Source organism: Procambarus clarkii, chromosome 4, assembly GCF_040958095.1.
Source record: "Procambarus clarkii isolate CNS0578487 chromosome 4, FALCON_Pclarkii_2.0, whole genome shotgun sequence".
NCBI classification, from domain to species: Eukaryota; Metazoa; Arthropoda; class Malacostraca; order Decapoda; family Cambaridae; genus Procambarus; species Procambarus clarkii.
In genome coordinates, this window is record NC_091153.1 from 34,059,028 (window position 1) to 34,079,714 (window position 20,687).

The following is a 20,687-nucleotide window of genomic DNA, read 5'->3' on the forward strand; positions in this document are numbered from 1 at the left end:
GAAGAAGCTTGTGCTCTATCACATCTGAGGAAGCTTGTGCTATATCACATCTGAAGAAGCTTGTGCTCTATCACATCTGAGGAAGCTTATGCTCTATCACATCTGAAGAAGCTTGTGCTCTATCACATCTGAGGAAGCTTAGGCTCTATCACATCTGAGGAAGTTTGAGCTCTACTACTCTAGGGAATGACTCTAATCCATAAAATATCATAAGGCTCATAACACTCTGTAACAGATTTGTATTTCTTGAATGGTTAATGTTGTTTTGCTCAAACCTTGCTTGACCTCTGCCCCTGGCAGCTTAGGGAAGAGGTCTTGAAGTGTCCTGAAAGATGCCGACGTCTTACCTAGAGCTTTGTCGCTTTGTTTCATAACTCACCAGTATTCAGGATCTTCCATACGTCTTCCCTATGCTGTCTGAGACAGGTCAAAGCTTTATGGAAATTATAGACATTTTCTCAACTTTGGAGTCATAAACAATCCGAACACCTTAATACCCTGGAACAGAAGTATTGTATACGGAGTAATTATTTATACCTGGGAACGGGATCCCTTAAACCTGCAGAAGCGCCCACACTCTCACATACGTGATTGGTCCAGCTTTATTACGCCCGGAGATGATAGCATCAACTGTACATCTTGCTCCACTGAACTTGTGGAAGCAACGACTCAATTTTGGGTGAGCTTCCACTTACATCTCCGCAAGTTCGAACCCTGTAACACCAGGGGAAGCTCTCATTCTGTAACACCAGGGGAAGCTCTCGTTCTGTAACACCAGGGGAAGCTCTCGTTCTGTAACACCAGGGGAAACTCTCGTTCTGTAACACCAGGGGAAGCTCTCGTTCTGTAACACCAGGGGAAGCTCTCGTTCTGTAACACCAGGGGAAACTCTCGTTCTGTAACACCAGGGGAAGCTCTCGTTCTGTAACACCAGGGGAAGCTCTCGTTCTGTAACACCAGGGGAAACTCTCGTTCTGTAACACCAGGGGAAGCTCTCGTTCTGTAACACCAGGGGAAGCTCTCGTTCTGTAACACCAGGGGAAACTCTCGTTCTGTAACACCAGGGGAAGCTCTCGTTCTGTAACACCAGGGGAAGCTCTCGTTCTGTAACACCAGGGGGAAGCTCTCGTTCTGTAACACCAGGGGAAGCTCTCGTTCTGTAACACCAGGGGGAAGCTCTCGTTCTGTAACACCAGGGGGAAGCTCTCGTTATGTAACACCAGAGGAAGCTCTCGTTCTGTAACACCAGGGGAAAGCTCTCGTTCTGTAACACCAAGGGAAGCTCTCGTTCTGTAACACCAGGGGAAACTCTCGTTCTGTAACACCAAGGGAACTCTCGTTCTGTAACACCAGGGGGAAGCTCTCGTTCTGTAACACCAGGGGAAACTCTCGTTCTGTAACACCAGGGGAAGCTCTCGTTCTGTAACACCAGGGGGAAGCTCTCGTTCTGTAACACCAGGGGAAACTCTCGTTCTGTAACACCAGGGGGAAGCTCTCGTTCTGTAACACCAGGGGAAGCTCTCGTTCTGTAACACCAGGGGAAGCTCTCGTTCTGTAACACCAGGGGAAGCTCTCGTTCTGTAACACCAGGGGAAGCTCTCGTTCTGTAACACCAGGGGAAACTCTCGTTCTGTAACACCAGGGGAAGCTCTCGTTCTGTAACACCAGGGGAAGCTCTCGTTCTGTAACACCAGGGGAAGCTCTCGTTCTGTAACACCAGGGGAAACTCCTCAAAATTGGGAAAGCTTCCTGTCTGCCTTATCCGTAAAAGCCCTTGGACTATCTGTGGGAATTCCTTCATTATTTTAATTTGATCAGAATCACCAGTTCTATCAAAAGCAAAGCTTCATCACATGTGGTGAACATCCCAGAAACTCTCCTGAATGAGCTTAACCAGTTAAACTGACGCTCAATCACTTCTTTATTACATTTACGAAATTACATTTTCTACCACATCTGTGGATGTTCAGATACCTGGGGAAGCTACCTGTCTATCAAATTTATGGAAGTTTCTGTCACGTTTGAAAATCTATACTTCTGTCACATCATATGAATATCAAGCTCTGTCACATACGCGACAGCTAAGCTTGGGGCCTGACAACTGAGTGGACAGCGCTCGGGAATCGTAGACCTAAGGTTTCGAGATCTATCCCCGGTGGAGCCAGAAACAAATGGGCAGAGTTTCTTTCATCCTGATGCACCAGTTCATCTAGCACTAAAAAGGTACCTGGGAGTTAGACAGCTGCTACGGGCTGCCTTCTGGGGGTAAGTAGGACCGGGCCGCCGTGACGCTAAGCCCGGAAATCATCTCAAGATATCCTCAAGATAACCTGCCCCTCTGTCATATACGTAAAATATGTGGATCTGTCACATGAATAGGTCAGAGCTTTATGAACACTTTAGAAACTCTGTTTAATCTGGGAAATTATTCTCGGCCCTAAAATTTGGGCACTATCCCGTCCATCTCTCCTAGGATGTACCGGCCACGTCTCTGGGGAGTTTCTTGATGTATATAAAGATGTAGTCAACACTTCTTGACTTGTCAACATTGTCGTCCTGTGAATGGATTCTATTCAAATCTCAGAATTCCCCTGAGACATCCCTCCCCCAGAGTGTTTCCCTGAGGCATCCCTCCCCCAGAGTGTTCACTTGAAGCATCCGTCACCCAGAGTGTTCCCCTGAGGCATCCCTCCCCAGAGTGTTCCCCTGAGGCATCCCTCCCCCAGAGTGTTCACTTGAAGCATCCGTCCCCCAGAGTGTTCCCCTGAGGCATCCCTCCCCCAGAGTGTTCACCTGAGGCATCCCTCCCCCAGAGTGTTCCCCTGAGGCATCCCTCCCCCAGAATATTCACCTGAGGCATCCCTTCCCCAGAGTGTTCACCTGAGGCAGCCCTCCCCCAGAGTGTTCACCTGAGGCATCCCTCCCCCAGAGTATTCACTGAGGCATCCCTTCCCTAGAGTGTTCACCTGAGGCATCCCTCCCCCAGAGTGTTCACCTGAGGCATCCCTCCCCCAGAGTGTTCCCCTGAGGCATCCCTCCCCCAGAGTGTTCCCCTGAGGCATCCTTCCCCAGAGTGTTCCCCTGAGGCATCCCTCCCCCAGAGTGTTCACCTGAGGCATCCCTCCCCCAGAGTGTTCACCTGAGGCATCCCTCCCCCAGAGTGTTCCCCTGAGGCATCCCTCCCCCAGAGTGTTTCCCTGAGGCATCCCTCCCCCAGAGTATTCACCTGAGGCATCCCTTCCCCTGAGTGTTCACCTGAGGCATCCCTCCCCCAGAGTGTTCACCTGAGGCATCCCTCCCCCAGAGTGTTCACCTGAGACATCCCTCCCCCAGAGTGTTCACCTGAGGCATCCCTCCCCCAGAGTGTTCACCTGAGACATCCCTCTCCCAGAGTGTTCCCCTGAGGCATCCCTCTCCCAGAGTGTTCACCTGAGACATCCCTCCCCCAGAGTGTTCGCCCGAGGCATCCCTCCCCCAGAGTGTTCACCTGAGGCATCCCCCCCCCAGAGGGTTCGCCCGAGGCATCCCCCCTCCAGAGTGTTCGCCCGAGGCATCCCCCCCCCCCCCGCAGAGTGTTCACCTGAGGCATCCCCCCTCCAGAGTGTTCACCTGAGGCATCCCTCCCCAGAGTGTTCCCCTGAGGCATCCCCCCTCCCCTCCCCCAGAGTGCTCCCCTGAACCCCCAGCCTTCCTCCTAAGAACTGTATCAATTGAAGGAGAAAAAGATCCGGTTTGAAGGCAAATATTGCACACGCTCACAATTGCACACAATATGTACACACGCTCCTCTACCGAGGTCAACAAGTCGTACACACATCCTCTTCTACCGAGGTCAACAAGTCGTACACACATCCTCTTCTACCGAGGTCAACAAATCGTACACACCTTCCTCTACCATGGTCAACAAATCGTACACACATCCTCCTCTACCGAGGTCAACAAAACTGTCTTTTACAATAGAGGTGGACTCAATCCATTACAAGATTTTTGCCAAATAACGTGTTCCAGTGTTCGATATTTCTTCATATATACAATATTTGTTAAGTCGGAAATTTATACTGTCCACTAAATGCCCAATTTTGGCTTTTGGCAACACACTACATGTGGTCAGAAACCCATTCTTTTTTCTAATTATATGTAATGGAAATTTAATTTTCGTATTAACTCATCTCCCCGACAGATGCTAATGTGATTTCTTCCTGCAGATAAACAATAATTTGTTTCATTTACAAGAGGAAATAGTTGCAACTTTATTAACAATGACTACCATCCCAGCCAAAAAAAGACACCCCTCATCCAATTCATTCCAGCCATAAAACAGTAAAATCCTATCTATATATGTAACCTGGGAATTACCAACGACCAAGATGCTCATACTTTTTTTGTTGAACTGAACTGTCGGCCGAGCTATGCTTGTATGCCGACAGCTGCAGCGCTCTCATCCCTTAACCCAGCATGAGAACAGTCTCATGCAAACAGCTCTCATCCTCTAAGGCTGAGAATGGCATATGGGCCAGTAGGCTTTGAACAGTAGTTCATATACGGAGCGTAATCACACTAACGTGATGTATCAATGAGAAAATTTGGGGCGTGTGCGTGTAACTACCCACCGCATAGGTTGGAATCTTCATCACTGCTCCTACGGATATTCTCAGTGGCTCATATGTTATGTTCTCATGTTTTCACAACGAGACCTTTGTTATGTGAGGCCGTGGGTGTGGCAACGAGCCCGACACATCCTGGCCGGCGGTGTAGCGTACATCCGGCCCTTAGGGAATACCCGCCGAACACCACAACACGCCCCAGCTGCCTCTTGTCCTCTCACGATAACAGGGACATATACACCAAGAAGATCATCTCACTTCCAAATGTTTACAAAACTGAGAGTCGGATTAAATCTTTAACTTTCTTTAGGAATAAAATACACTTTCAAGTTGGTTAACAAGGTGGTCGTGGTTTTAACAACCCTGGTGTTTGTTAGGCACGTATAACAACCAAACAAAACCGCGCGAGTGCGCATGCACGCACAGGCAGCGTAGCCCCGCATGGTATATATAGAAGTGACTGCACGTTATTGTGTCAGACTCCCGACACCAGAGGTAAGAACATGCCATACAATGGTGCTCTTCGTACACATTCTGTACATCATTATTAACTGAACCTACGTGTACTTTATGTACACTTTCTGTACATCATCACTAACTGTACCTATGTGTGCCCTATGAACACATTCTGTACATCATTATTAACAGAACCTATGTGTGCTCTATGTACACTTTCTATATATCATCACTAACTGTACCTATGTGTGCACGATGTACACTTTCTGTACATCATCACTAACAGTATCTATGTGTACCCCATGTACACATTCTGTACATCATCACTAACTGAACCTATGTGTGCCCTATGTACAAATCCTGTACATCATTATTAACTGTATCTATGTGTGCCCTATGTTCACATTCTGTACATCATTATTAACTGAACCTATGTGTGCTCCATGTACACATTCTGTACATCATTATTAACTGTATCTATGTGTGCTCTATGTACACTTTCTGTACATCATCACTAACTGTATCTATGTTTACCCCATGTACACATTCTGTACATCATCACTAAGTGTACCTGCGTACACTTTCTGTACATCAACACTAATTGTACCTATGTACACTTTCTGTACATCATCACTAAGTGTACCTGCGTACACTTTCTGTACATCATCACTAAGTTTACCTATGTACACTTTCTGTACATAATCACTAAGTGTACCTATGTACACTTTCTGCACATCAACACTAAATGTACCTATGTACACTTTCTGTACATCATCACTAAGTGTACCTATGTACACTTTCTGTACATCAACACTAAGTGTACCTATGTACACTTTCTGTACATCAACACTAACTGTATCTATGTACACTTTCTGTACATCAACACTAAGTGTACCTATGTACACTTTCTGTACATCATCACTAAGTGTACCTATGTACACATTCTGCACATAATTACTAAGTGTACCTATGTACACTTGCTGCACATAATCACTAAGTGTACCTATGTACACTTAGTGTACATAGGTACACTTAGTGATAAACAAACTACACATATGCTCTGCAATATTTGCCTTCAAACCGGATCTTGTTCTCCTTCAGTTGATACAGTTCTTGGGAGGAAGGCTGGGGGTTCAGGGGAGCACTCTGGGGGAGGGGAGGGGGGATGCCTCAGGCGAACACTCTGGGGGAGGGATGCCTCAGGTGAACACTCTGGGGGGGGGGGATGCCTCGGGTGAACACTCTGGGGGAGGGGGGGGATCTCTCAGGGGAACACTCTGGGGGAGGGATGTCTCAGGTGAACACTCTCGGGGGGGGAGATGCCTCGGGTGAACACTCTGGGGGAGGGATGCCTCAGGGAAACACTCTGGGGGGGGATGCCTCAGGTGAACACTCTGGGGGAGGGATGCCTCAGGTGAACACTCTGGGGGAGGGATGTCTCAGGTGAACACTCTGGGGGGGGGGATGCCTCAGGTGAACACTCTGGGGGAGGGATGCCTCAGGTGAACACTCTGGGGGAGGGATGTCTCAGGTGAACACTCTGGGGGGGATGCCTCGGGTGAACACTCTGGGGGAGGGATGCCTCAGGGAAACACTCTGGGGGAGGGATGCCTCAGAAGAACACTCTGGAGGAGGGATGCCTCAGGGAAACACTCTGGGGGAGGGATGCCTCGGGCGTACACTCTGGGGGAGGGATGTCTCAGGTGAACACTCTGGGGGAGGGATGCCTCAGGTGAACACTCTGGGGGAGGGATGCCTCGGGCGAACACTCTGGGGGAGGGATGTCTCAGGTGAATACTCTGGGGGAGGGATGCCTCAGGGAAACACTCTGGGGGAGGGATGCCTCAGAGGAACACTCTGGGGGAGGGATGCCTCAGAGGAACACTCTGGGGGAGCAATGCCTCAGGGGAACACTCTGGGGGAGGGATGCCTCAGGGGAAGGCTCTGGGGGGGCATGCCTCAGGTGAACACTCTGGGGGAGGGATGCCTCGGGCGAACACTCTGGGGGAGGGATGCCTCAGGTGAACACTCTGGGGGAGGGATGCCTCAGGGAAACACTCTGGGGGAGGGATGCCTCAGAGGAACACTCTGGGGGAGCAATGCCTCAGGGGAACACTCTGGGGGAGGGATGCCTCAGGGGAAGGCTCTGGGGGGCATGCCTCAGGTGAACACTCTGGGGGAGGGATGCCTCAGGGAAACACTCTGGGGGAGGGATGCCTCAGGGGAACACTCTGGGGAAGGGATGCCTCAGGTGAACACTCTGGGGGAGGGATGCCTCAGGGGAACACTCTGGGGGAGGGATGCCTCAGGGAAACACTCTGGGGGAGGGATGCCTCAGGGGAACACTCTGGGGAAGGGATGCCTCAGGTGAACACTCTGGGGGAGGGATGCCTCAGGGGAACACTCTGGGGGAGGGATGCCTCAGGGAAACACTCTGGGGGAGGGATGCCTCAGGGGAACACTCTGGGGAAGGGATGCCTCAGGTGAATACTCTGGGGGAGGGATGCCTCAGGTGAACACTCTGGGGGAGGGATGCCTCAGGTGAACACTCTGGGGGAGGGATGCCTCAGGGGAACACTCTGGGGAGGGATGCCTCAGGTGAACACTCTGGGGGAGGGATGCCTCAGGTGAACACTCTGGGGGAGGGATGCCTCAGGTGAACACTCTGGGGGAGGGATGCCTCAGGTGAACACTCTGGGGGAGGGATGCCTCAGGGAAACACTCTGGGGGAGCAATGCCTCAGGGGAACACTCTGGGGGAGGGATGCCTCAGGGGAAGGCTCTGGGGGGGCATGCCTCAGGTGAACACTCTGGGGGAGGGATGCCTCAGGGAAACACTCTGGGAGAGCAATGCCTCAGGGGAACACTCTGGGGGAGGGATGCCTCAGGGGAAGGCTCTGGGGGGGCATGCCTCAGGTGAACACTCTGGGGGAGGGATGGCTCAGGTGAACACTCTGGGGAGGGATGCCTCAGGTGAACACTCTGGGGGAGGGATGTCTCAGGGGAACACTCTGGGGGAGGGATGCCTCAGGTGAACACTCTGGGGAAGGGATGCCTCAGGTGAATACTCTGGGGGAGGGATGCCTCAGGTGAATACTCTGGGGGAGGGATGCCTCAGGTGAACACTCTGGGGGAGGGATGCCTCAGGTGAATACTCTGGGGGAGGGATGCCTCAGGTGAATACTCTGGGGGAGGGATGCCTCAGGGGAACACTCTGGGGAGGGATGCCTCAGGGGAACACTCTGGGTGACGGATGCTTCAAGTGAACACTCTGGGGGAGGGATGCCTCAGGGAAACACTCTGGGGGAGGGATGTCTCAGGGGAATTCTGAGATTTGAATAGAATCCATTCACAGGACGACAATGTTGACAAGTCAAGAAGTGTTGACTACATCTTTATATACATTAAGAAACTCCCCAGAGACGTGGCCGGTACATCCTAGGAGAGATGGTCGGGATAGTGCCCAAATTTTAGGGCGGAGAATAATTTCCCAGATTAAACAGAGTTTCTAAAGTGTTCATAAAGCTCTGGCCTATTCACGTGACAGATCCACATATTTTACGAATATGACAGAGGGGCAGGTTATCTTGAGGATATCTTGAGATGATTTCCGGGCTTAGCGTCACGGCGGCCCGGTCCTACACACCCCCAGAAGGCAGCCCGTAGCAGCTGTCTAACTCCCAGGTACCTTTTTAGTGCTAGATGATGCTCACATCTTTGTTCATCAAAGTTATTCTCAGAGTCATCAAAAGGTATTCTCTAACTCACTCTCGTTCATCAAAGTTGTTTCAAAGACATCAAAGTTAATCTCAGAGTTATCCAAAGATATTCTCATGTCCACAAAAGTTATTCCAAGAGACGTCAAAGTTAATCTCAGACATCTTCGTTCATAAAAGTTATTCTCAGAGACATCTAAAGTTATTCTCTAAGACATCAAAGTTATTCTAAGAGCTATCAAAAGTTATTCTCAGTCATGATATGTTATTCTCTAAGTAACCTTCCATTCATCAAAGACATTCTCTAAGTCCTGAAAGTTATTCTCTAAGACAGCAAAGTTATTCTCAGAGTCATCAAAGTTATTCTCTATGTCATCAAAAAGTTATTCTCTGAGCTAACAAAATACTACTCATGTTCTCAGAAGTCATTCTCAAACTCATCAAAGTTATTCTCAGAGTCATCAAAAGTTGTTCTCTAAGACATCAATGTTGTTATCTACGACATCAAAGATGTTCTGTAAATCATAAAAGTTAATCTTAACTCACCTTCGTTCATTAGAGAAACTTTCCAATCCATATTCGTTGACCAGAGTTATTCTCAGAGTCATCAAAGCGATCTCTAATTCATCTTCGTTCTCCAAAAAGTTGTTCTCTAAGACACCTTCATTCATCAAAGAAACTCTCCTTCTTCCATCATGTTATTCTTTAAGACATCTTCAGTCATAAACTTTTCTCTCCAAAATGTAACTAGTTCAGCTTTTCATACCAAACATGCACTTGTTAAAATATATTTCCTTAGTCGCTTTACCCTAAAACTGTTCTCTGAACTACACTGTTCAAACCTACGTAACCTATCCTCTCCACCCAATGTTACTTACCTAACTTAACCTGCATAACCTAACTTTACCTATCTTACCTTACCTTACCTATCTTACCTAACCTAACCTAACTTTACCTATCTTATCTTACCTATCTTACCTAACCTAACCTAACTTATCCTGCTTAACCTAACTTACCTATCTTACCTATCTTACCTAACTTACCTAACTTAACCTGCTTAACCTAACTTCACCTATCCTAACATAACTTACCTTACCTTACATATCTTACCTAACTTTACCTATCTTACCTAACTTACCTACATTACCTAACTTAACTTAACCTGCTTAACCTAACTTACCTACATTACCTAACTTAACCTGCATAACCTAACCTGCTTAACTTAACTTACGTTACCTTACCTATCTTACCTAACTTAACTTAACTTGCTTAACCTAACTTACCTACATTACCTAACTTAACCTGCATAACTTAACTTACCTTACCTTACCTTACCTATCTTACCTAACTTACCTGACTTAACCTAACTTATCCTGCTTAACCTAACTTACCTACATTTACCTAACTTAACCTGCCTAACCTAACTTTACCTACCCTAACTTAACTTACCTACATTACCTAACTTAACCTGCATAACCTAACCTGCTTAACTTAACTTACCTTACCTTACCTATCTTACCTAACTTACATAATTTAACCTAACTTACCTTACCTTACCTAACTTAACCTGCTTAACCTAACTTATTTAACTTTTCTTACCTATCCTATCCTAACCTAACTTGCTTTACCTAACTTAATCTTACATTCCCAAACTGATGTATCCTAACTTATCTAGTCAAACCAGACATGATCTAACTTACATAATTATTCCTTCTTGTCTTTTGTGTTTCGTCAATCATTGTCTCATATTCATTTACTCATTTCATTAGTTAATTTCTCAAATGGTCACTTATGCATTTCAAGTGCTATGTGTTAGAGATTGGATATTTAAGCATTTCAAAGAATTTTTGTTATATATGGGCATTTACTCATTTCATTAGATAATTTCTCAAATGGTCACTTATGCATTTCAAGTGCTATTTGTTAGAGATTGGGTGTTTAACCATTTCAAAGAATTTTTGTTATATATGGGCATTTACTCATTTCAAGGGATAATTTCTCAAATGGACGTTTTTGCATTTCAAGTGTTATTTGTTTAAGATTTGGTGTTTAACCATTTCAAAGGATTTTTGTTATATATGGGAACTTACTCGTTTCAAGGGCTAATTTCTCAAATGGTCATTTTTGCAGATCAAGGGTTATTTGTTAAAGTTCATCAAGTTGCTCATAAGTTGTATTTATTATGTTTGTTATCATTTATTCTTATTCCCCAACCCTTTAACCTAACCTTTCAGATGTAGTTTATTTGGTAGGTTCTATCATATGTTCTTATTCCCCAACCCTTTAACCTAACCTTTCAGATGCAGTTTATTGTGTTTTTTGACGTATTTGTTAAATATATTATCCTTTTCCTAACCTTTCAGATGTAGCTTTGTTTCTCCTTTTTGTATATTTTTACCCAAACCCACCATCCCACTTAACCTTCTTTCCTTCTTTTACTTTGATTCTCCTACTCCTTCTAACCCTCATTTTCTATCTCTCTCCCTTCTTCTCTCTCTTCCTCCCCCTCTCTCTCCCTCATTTGCTCAAATGCTCTTTTCTTTCTCAAATTCAAGTCTTAATGCCCCCATTCTCACACCCTCACTCTCATTCACTTAGTTTTTCTTTTTCTCAAATTCAAGTCTTAGTGCTCCCATGCTCTTCCTCCCCCCTCTCTCTTACTCTTTTCTCCTCTTTTCATGCTCTCACTCACTTGCTCTCTTGTTTTTCTCAATTTCAAGTCTTAGTAGATCTGATTCTTTACTATTGTAATTTTATTATTACTAAGATAAAGAATGAACTTATATGTGAAAACAAAGTAAAAGAAGGAAAGAAGGTTAAGTGGGATGGTGGGTTTGGGTAAAAATATACAAAAAGGAGAAACAAAGCTACATCTGAAAGGTTAGGAAAAGGATAATATATTCAACAAATACGTCAAAAAACACAATAAACTGCATCTGAAAGGTTAGGTTAAAGGGTTGGGGAATAAGAACATATGATAGAACCTACCAAATAAACTACATCTGAAAGGTTAGGTTAAAGGGTTGGGGAATAAGAATAAATGATAACAAACATAATAAATACAACTTATGAGCAACTTGATGAACTTTAACAAATAACCCTTGATCTGCAAAATTGACCATTTGAGAAATTAGCCCTTGAAACGAGTAAGTTCCCATATATAACAAAAATCCTTTGAAATGGTTAAACACCAAATCTTAAACAAATAACACTTGAAATGCAAAAACGTCCATTTGAGAAATTATCCCTTGAAATGAGTAAATGCCCATATATAACAAAAATTCTTTGAAATGGTTAAACACCCAATCTCTAACAAATAGCACTTGAAATGCATAAGTGACCATTTGAGAAATTAACTAATGAAATGAGTAAATGAATATGAGACAATGACGAAACACAAAAGACAAGAAGGAATAATTATGTAAGTTAGATCATGTCTGGTTTGACTAGATAAGTTAGGATACATCAGTTTGGGAATGTAAGATTAAGTTAGGTAAAGCAAGTTAGGTTAGGATAGGATAGGTAAGATAAGTTAAATAAGTTAGGTTAAGCAGGTTAAGTTAGGTAAGGTAAGGTAAGTTAGGTTAAATTATGTAAGTTAGGTAAATTATAGGTAAGGTAAGGTAAGTTAAGTTAAGCAGGTTAGGTTATGCAGGTTAAGTTAGGTAATGTAGGTAAGTTAAGTTAGGGTAGGTAAAGTTAGGTTAGGCAGGTTAAGTTAGGTAAATGTAGGTAAGTTAGGTTAAGCAGGATAAGTTAGGTTAAGTCAGGTAAGTTAGGTAAGATAGGTAAGGTAAGTTAAGTTAAGCAGGTTAGGTTATGCAGGTTAAGTTAGGTAATGTAGGTAAGTTAGGTTAAGCAAGTTAAGTTAAGTTAGGTAATGTAGGTAAGTTAGGTAAGATAGGTAAGGTAAGGTAAGTTAAGTTAAGCAGGTTAGGTTATGCAGGTTAAGTTAGGTAATGTAGGTAAGTTAGGTTAAGCAGGTTAAGTTAAGTTAGGTAATGTAGGTAAGTTAGGTAAGATAGGTAAAGTTAGGTAAGATAGGTAAGGTAAGGTAAGTTATGTTAGGATAGGTAAAGTTAGGTTAAGCAGGTTAAGTTAGGTAAGATAGGTAAAGTTAGGTAAGATAGGTAAGATAGGTAAGTTAGGTTAAGCAGGATAAGTTAGGTTAGGTTAGGTAAGATAGGTAAGGTAAGATAGGTAAGGTAAGATAGGTAAAGTTAGGTTATGCAGGTTAAGTTTGGTAAGTAACATTGGGTGGAGAGGATAGGTTACGTAGGTTTGAACAGTGTAGTTCAGAGAACAGTTTTAGGGTAAAGCGACTAAGGAAATATATTTTAACAAGTGCATGTTTGGTATGAAAAGCTGAACTAGTTACATTTTGGAGAGAAAAGTTTATGACTGAAGATGTCTTAAAGAATAACATGATGGAAGAAGGAGAGTTTCTTTGATGAATGAAGGTGTCTTAGAGAACAACTTTTTGGAGAACGAAGATGAATTAGAGATCGCTTTGATGACTCTGAGAATAACTCTGGTCAACGAATATGGATTGGAAAGTTTCTCTAATGAACGAAGGTGAGTTAAGATTAACTTTTATGATTTACAGAACATCTTTGATGTCGTAGATAACAACATTGATGTCTTAGAGAACAACTTTTGATGACTCTGAGAATAACTTTGATGAGTTTGAGAATGACTTCTGAGAACATGAGTAGTATTTTGTTAGCTCAGAGAATAACTTTTTGATGACATAGAGAATAACTTTGATGACTCTGAGAATAACTTTGCTGTCTTAGAGAATAACTTTCAGGACTTAGAGAATGTCTTTGATGAATGGAAGGTTACTTAGAGAATAACATATCATGACTGAGAATAACTTTTGATAGCTCTTAGAATAACTTTGATGTCTTAGAGAATAACTTTGATGTCTTAGAGAATAACTTTAGATGTCTCTGAGAATAACTTTTATGAACGAAGATGTCTGAGATTAACTTTGACGTCTCTTGGAATAACTTTTGTGGACATGAGAATATCTTTGGATAACTCTGAGATTAACTTTGATGTCTTTGAAACAACTTTGATGAACGAGAGTGAGTTAGAGAATACCTTTTGATGACTCCGAGAATAACTTTGATGAACAAAGATGTGAGTGAGTTAGAGATTACCTTTGTTAACTCTGAGATCAACTTTGATGAACAAAAGTGAGTTAGAGATTACATTTGATAACTCTAAGATTAACTTTAGATGTCTCTGAGACAAACTTTTATAACATAGAAATTAACTTTTATGACCAAAAGTGAGTTAGAGAATACCTTTTGATGACTCCGAGAATAACTTTGATGAACAAAGTTGTTTTGGAAAGTTTCTCTGAAGAACGAAGGTGACTCTGAGAATAACTTTTATGTCTTAGAGAAGAACATTGATGGTTTAGAGAGAATATCTTTGATGAAAAATGATGTCTTAGATTAACTTTGATGACTCTGTGAATAACTTTGATGACTTTGAGAACAAGTTTGATAGCTCTGAGAAAGACTTTGTTGTCTTAGAGAATAACTTTGAGGACTTAGCGAATTAATATGTTGAACGAAAGTGAGTTAGAGGTTACCTTTGTTAACTCTGAGATTAACTTTGATGAACGAGAAAATACTTTTTGATGGCATCGAGAACAAGTTTGATAGCTCTGAGAATAACTTTTATGCCTCTGAGATTAACTCTAATGAACGAAGATGTCTTAGAAAGATTCTCTGATGAACGAAAGGTTACTTAGAGAATAGCATTTTGATGACTGAGATTAACTTTTTGATGACTCTGAGAATAACTTTTATGCCTCTGAGATTAACTTTAATGAACGAAGATGTCTTAGAAAGTTTCTGTGATGAATGAAAGGCTACTTAGAGAATAACTTTTATAAACGAAGATGTCTGAGATTAACTTTGACGTCTCTTGGAATAACTTTGAGGATGCGAGTAAATTTTTGAGTGTTTGAGAGTGTCTTTGTTATCTCAAAGAGTAACTTTGGTGTTACGGAGAGCACCTTTGACTATTTTTCTTACTTAACGACATATAATTTTTACGAAAGTGCTGAAAAAGTTACATTTGACTATTTTTTCTTACTTAGCGACATATAATTTTAGTTACGAAAGTGTTGAAAAAGTTACATTTGACTCTTTTAGTTGAGGAAAGACAAGAAAAAATATGACGACAGTGACTATTTTAGTGCTCCACAAAGTATAAATGTCAGTTAAGAACGACGATGATAGATATCTTTGACTATATTTTCTTACTTGACGATGGATAAAGTTAGTTATGAACAGTGCTGAAAAGATTCCTTTGACAATTTTTAGCTAAGCGAAAGGTTGTTTTAGTTAAGAACGGTGTTGAATGAGATTATTCCTGACTATTTTCAGATGAGAGAAGTGATATTTCAGTTAAGAAATGACAAGGAAACATGATGAAGTAACTATTTTTAGTTGACCGATGAATACTTTTAGTTGAGCAAAAGACAAAACATGATGAACATGACTTTTCTGATGATTGGCGGATAATTTTTAGATAAGAAATGACAATGAAACATGATGAACACGGTTATTTTCTGTTGACTATGGATAAGTTTAGTTGAAAAATGACGAAAGTGACTATGTTTTAGTTGATTGGCGAAAGATTTTTAGTTAAGAAGTTACGAGAAAGGTTTGTCTTTGTAAATTTGGAACTGAATAAAGTGTAGATTTGTTTAAGAACGGGGTTGGTAGAACTATTAAGTTGACTACGAGAATTACTTTGACATAGTTTTGTAAATAAAAACTTGGTGACTAAAATTGTTGAGGGAACTGTAATGCAGTATAATATTATTTGACAAAGAACTAGTTAGTGAATGGAAGAAACAAAGAACATAAAAAATTGAGGTTAAGTAGGGGAATGAACACAGTGAACACACGGTGAACACAGAAAACATGTAAGTAAAAGTTGATGAATAGAGTGAACATGCAGGGAATATGAACTTATAGAGAATATGAAGACATGATAAGGAACATAGGGAATACAAAGAATGAACACTGAACGTGTGAAGAACAAGCTAAGAACATTGAGAACATGAATATTGAGTGTAAAAGTTATACAGAGAACATATGATGCACATGAAAATATGACAAAGAACATAGTGAACATACGGGGAAAACGGCAGAAAAAATTTGAACTGAGCATGCTGTGAACATTTATAGAACATGGAATGAACACAGAAAACATGGAAAAAATGTGAAGAATACAGCTGAATATAGAGAAAATATGCAAATACAGGGGGACAAGAGCTGGAGCTCGGTAACTGACTTGATCTTATTTACTACGTCTGAAATATGACTGTTTAAAATTTCAGGGGGATTGGACTGCTAGTAGCGAAAATGTGGTCTCTGTCAAATTTGGGTCTTTAATTGGACTCTGATTAATTTCGATCATGAACTGAACTCTGATGAAATTTGAGCTTAAAACTGTCTCTGACTAATTTTGCTCTCAAAGTAGACTCTGACGAATTTTGCTAGAAAACTGGACTCTGATGAATTTCGATCAAGAACTGGACTCTGATGAATTTTCACGGATTACAGGACACTGATGAAATTTGAGCTTAAAACTGTCTCTGACTAATTTTGCTCTCAAAGTAGACTCTGGCGAATTTCTGTTGATAATTGGACTCTGATGAAATTTGAGCTTAAAACTGTCTCTGACTAATTTTGCTCTCAAAGTAGACTCTGGCGAATTTCTGTTGATAATTGGACTCTGATGAAATTTGAGCTTAAAACTGTCTCTGACTAATTTTGCTCTCAAAGTAGACTCTGGCGAATTTCTGTTGATAATTGGACTCTGATGAAATATGAGCTTAAAACTGTCTCTGACTAATTTTGCTCTCAAAGTAGACTCTGGCGAATTTCTGTTGATAATTGGTCTCTGATGAAATATGAGCTTAAAACTGTCTCTGACGAATTTTGGTCTCAAAGTAGACTCTGGCGAATTTCTGTTGATAATTGGACTCTGATGAAATATGAGCTTAAAACTGTCTCTGACGAATTTTGCTCTCAAAGTAGACTCTGGCGAATTTCTGTTGATAATTGGACTCTGATGAAATATGAGCTTAAAACTGTCTCTGACTAATTTTGCTCTCAAAGTAGACTCTGGCGAATTTCTGTTGATAATTGGTCTCTGATGAAATATGAGCTTAAAACTGTCTCTGACTAATTTTGCTCTCAAAGTAGACTCTGGCGAATTTCTGTTGATAATTGGTCTCTGATGAAATATGAGCTTAAAACTGTCTCTGACGAATTTTGGTCTCAAAGTAGACTCTGGCGAATTTCTGTTGATAATTGGACTCTGATGAAATATGAGCTTAAAACTGTCTCTGACGAATTTTGGTCTCAAAGTAGACTCTGGCGAATTTCTGTTGATAATTGGACTCTGATGAAATATGAGCTAAAAACTGTCTCTGACTAATTTTGCTCTCAAAGTAGACTCTGGCGAATTTCTGTTGATAATTGGACTCTGATGAAATATGAGCTAAAAACTGGGCTCTGTTCAATTTGGTCTTTACAGGTGAAATAGCCGTAAATGAATATAAAACTAAATGTTATGGCTAAGTTGTCTGTTTTCCTTAACAAAACATCTAAGACAATATTCTCTGAAAATGGTCTTTTACAAATTCGGTCATAAACATATAAATAAACTTCTATGATTATTTGAAACTCTGAAAATAGTTGTAAGGAAATAGGAGGAGAGAGAGAGAGAGGGACGGTCCAGATATTATTATGGAGAAGATAAGATACGATTACCGAGGTGACCTGAAGGCCGTGTCTGGCTGACGTCTAAAGTAAACACAGGTGAGGCGACAGATTGCGAGGTAAGGGGGGAGGATGGGGGGTGTGAGGTATATGAGTGGGAGATGCAGGGGAGGGAAAGGTGAGGGAGTGGGGATGGCAGGGAAATGAATTAGATATATATAGTAATATACAAGTTTCTAAGTAAGAATCCAACTTAAACATATACAGCCTAAATATCTGTTTTATTATCGGTAGGAACTCTGAAAAAATTCCCCCAAAAGAACTTTTTAACAAACTCGTATGACATTATTTTTATAATAAGAATTCCTTAATTCCAAATCTGTGACTCCCCAAATTCGCCTGAAAACCCAGAAGCGCTACACACGAATTTTAAAATTCACCTGAACCCCCCGAAGCGCTACACACGAATTTCCAGAAAAACAAAAATTCGTCTGTGGCGCTTACACCCTACTACTCCTCACTACTGTACCGCTGTGTGGTGCCTCTCTACTTTACCGCTGTGTGGTGCATTGCTACTGTAACGCTGTGTGGTGCCTCGCTACTGTACTGCTGTGTGGTGCAATGCTACTGTACTTCTGTGTGGTGCCAGGGTACTGTACTGCTGTGTGGTGCCAGGCTACTGTACTGCTGTGTGGTGCCAGGCTACTGTACTGCTGTGTGGTGCCAGGCTACTGTACCGCTGTGTGGTGCCAGGGTAATGTACTGGTGTGTGGAGCCAGGCTACTGTACTGCTGTGTGGTGCCTTGCTACTGTACCGCTGTGTGGTGCCTTGCTACTGTACTGCTGAGTGGTGCCTTGCTACGGTACTGCTGTGTGGTGCCAGGCTACTGTTCTGCTGTGTGGTGCCAGGGTAATGTACTGGTGTGTGGAGCCAGGCTACTGTACTGCTGTGTGGTGCCTTGCTACTGTACCGCTGTGTGGTGCCTTGCTACTGTACCACTGTGTGGTGCCAGGCTACTGTTCTGCTGTGTGGTGCCAGGGTAATGTACTGGTGTGTGGAGCCAGGCTACTGTACTGCTGTGTGGTGCCTCGCTACTGTACCGCTATGTGGTGCCTTGCTACTGAACCGCTGTGTTTTGTCTTGCTTCTGTACTGCTCTGTGGAGCCAGGCTACTGTACCGGTGTGTGGAGCCAGGCTACTGTACCGCTGTGTGGTGCCACGCTACTGTACTCCTGTGTGGTGCCAGGCTACTGTTCTGCTATGTGGTGCCAGGGTACTGTACTGCTGTGTGGTGCCTCGCTACTGTTCTGCTATGTGGTGCCAGGGAACTGTACTGCTGTGTGGTGCCAGGCTACTGTACTGCTGTGTGGTTCTAGGATAATGTACCGCTGTGTGGTGCCTTGCTACTGTACTGCTGTGTGGTGCCAGGGTACTGTACTGCTGTGTAGTGCCAGGCTACTGTACTGCTGTGTGGTGCCTTGCTACTGTACCGCTGTGTGGTGTCTTGCTACTGTACTGCTGTGTGGAGCCAGGCTACTGTACTGCTGTCTGGTGCTTCGCTACTGTACTGCTGTGTGGTGCCAGGCTACTGTACTGTTTTGTAGTGATTTGCTACTGTACTGCTGTGTGGTGCCTTGCTACTGTACTACTATGTGGTGCCATGCTACTGTACCGCTGTGTGGTGCCAGGCTACTTTACTGCTGTGTCGTGCCTTGCTACTGTACCGCTGTGTGGTGCCTTGCTACTGTACTGCTGAGTGAAGCCAGGCTACTGTACCGCTGTGTGGAGCCAGGCTACTGTACCGCTATGTGGTGCCACGCTACTGTACTGCTGTGTGGTGCCAGACTACTGTACCGCTGTGTGGTGCGAGGGCACTGTACTGCTGTGTGGTGCCAGGCTACTGTACTGCTGTGTGGTGCCAGGCTTCTGTACCGCTGTGTGGTGCCTTGCTACTGTCCTGCTGTGTGGTGCCAGGCTACTGTACTGTTGTGTGGTGCCAGGGTACTGTACTGCTGTGTGGTGCCAGGCTACTGTACTGCTGTGTGGTGCCTCGCTACTGTACCGCTGTGTGGTGCCAGGCTACTGTACTGCTGTGTGGTGCCTTGCTACTGTACTACTGTGTGGTGCTAGGCTACTGTACTGCTGTGTTGTGCCAGGGTACTGTACTGCTGTGTGGTGCCAGGCTGCTGTACTGCTGTGTGGTGCCTCGCTACTGTACCGTTGTGTGGTGCCAGGCTACTGTACTGCTGTGTGGTGCCTTGCTACTGTACTGCTGTGTGGTGCTAGGCTACTGTACTGCTGTGTTGTGCCAGGGTACTGTACCGCTGTGTGGTGCCAGGCTACTGTACTGCTGTGTGGTGCCTTGCTACTGTACTGCTGTGTGGTGCTAGGCTACTGTACTGCTGTGTGGTGCCTTGCTACTGTACTGCTGTGTGGTGCCAGGCTACTGTACTGCTGTGTGGTGCCAGGGTACTGTACTGCTGTGTGGTGCCAGGCTACTGTACTGCTGTGTGGTGCATCGCTACTGTACCGCTGTGTGGTGCCAGGCTACTGTACTGCTGTGTGGTGCCTTGCTACTGTACTGCTGTGTGGTGCTAGGCTACTGTACTGCTGTGTTGTGCCAGGGTACTGTACTGCTGTGTGGTGCCAGGCTACTGTACTGCTGTGTGGTGCAGCGCTACTGTACCTCTGTGTTGTGTCAGGCTATTGCACCAATGTGTGGTGCCTTGCTACTGTACCGCTGTGTGATGCCTGGCTACTGTACCGCTGTGTGTTGCCAGTGTACTGTACCGCTGTGTGATGCCAGGCTACTGTACTGCTGTGTGTTGCCAGGCTACTGTATCGTTTTGTGATGCCAGGCTACTGTGCTGCTGTGTGTTGCCAGGCTACTGCACTGCTGTAGGGAGTCAGGCTACTGTACTGCTGTGTGGTGCCAGGCTACTGCACCGCTGTGTGGTGTTAGGCTACTGTACTGCTGTGTGGTACCTTCCTACTGTACCGCTGAGTGGTGCCAGCCTACTGTACTGCTGTGTGGTGCCAGGCTACTGTACCGCTGTGTGGTGCCAGGCTACTGTACCACTGTGTGGTGCCTCGCTGCTGTGCTGCTGTGTGGTACCTCGCTACTGTACCGCTGAGTGGTGCCATGCAACTGT

General features: G+C 43.8%; 1 protein-coding gene across 2 annotated transcripts in view; it reads left to right on the top strand.

Moving 5' to 3' along the window:
* The first annotated feature begins 4,889 nt into the window (after nucleotides 1-4,889).
* LOC123750880 (beta-1,3-glucan-binding protein) overlaps nucleotides 4,890-20,687 on the top strand; it is a 128,111-nt gene continuing 112,313 nt past the window's right edge. The window contains exon 1 of one of the 2 annotated variants that reach the window (XM_069333364.1): nucleotides 4,890-5,099. In XM_069333364.1, the coding sequence (XP_069189465.1) occupies nucleotides 5,046-5,099 (54 nt within the window). In that variant the 5' untranslated portion in view covers nucleotides 4,890-5,045. The remainder of the gene's footprint in view (nucleotides 5,100-20,687) is intronic. The other variant, XR_011229947.1, reaches the window with a different exon arrangement.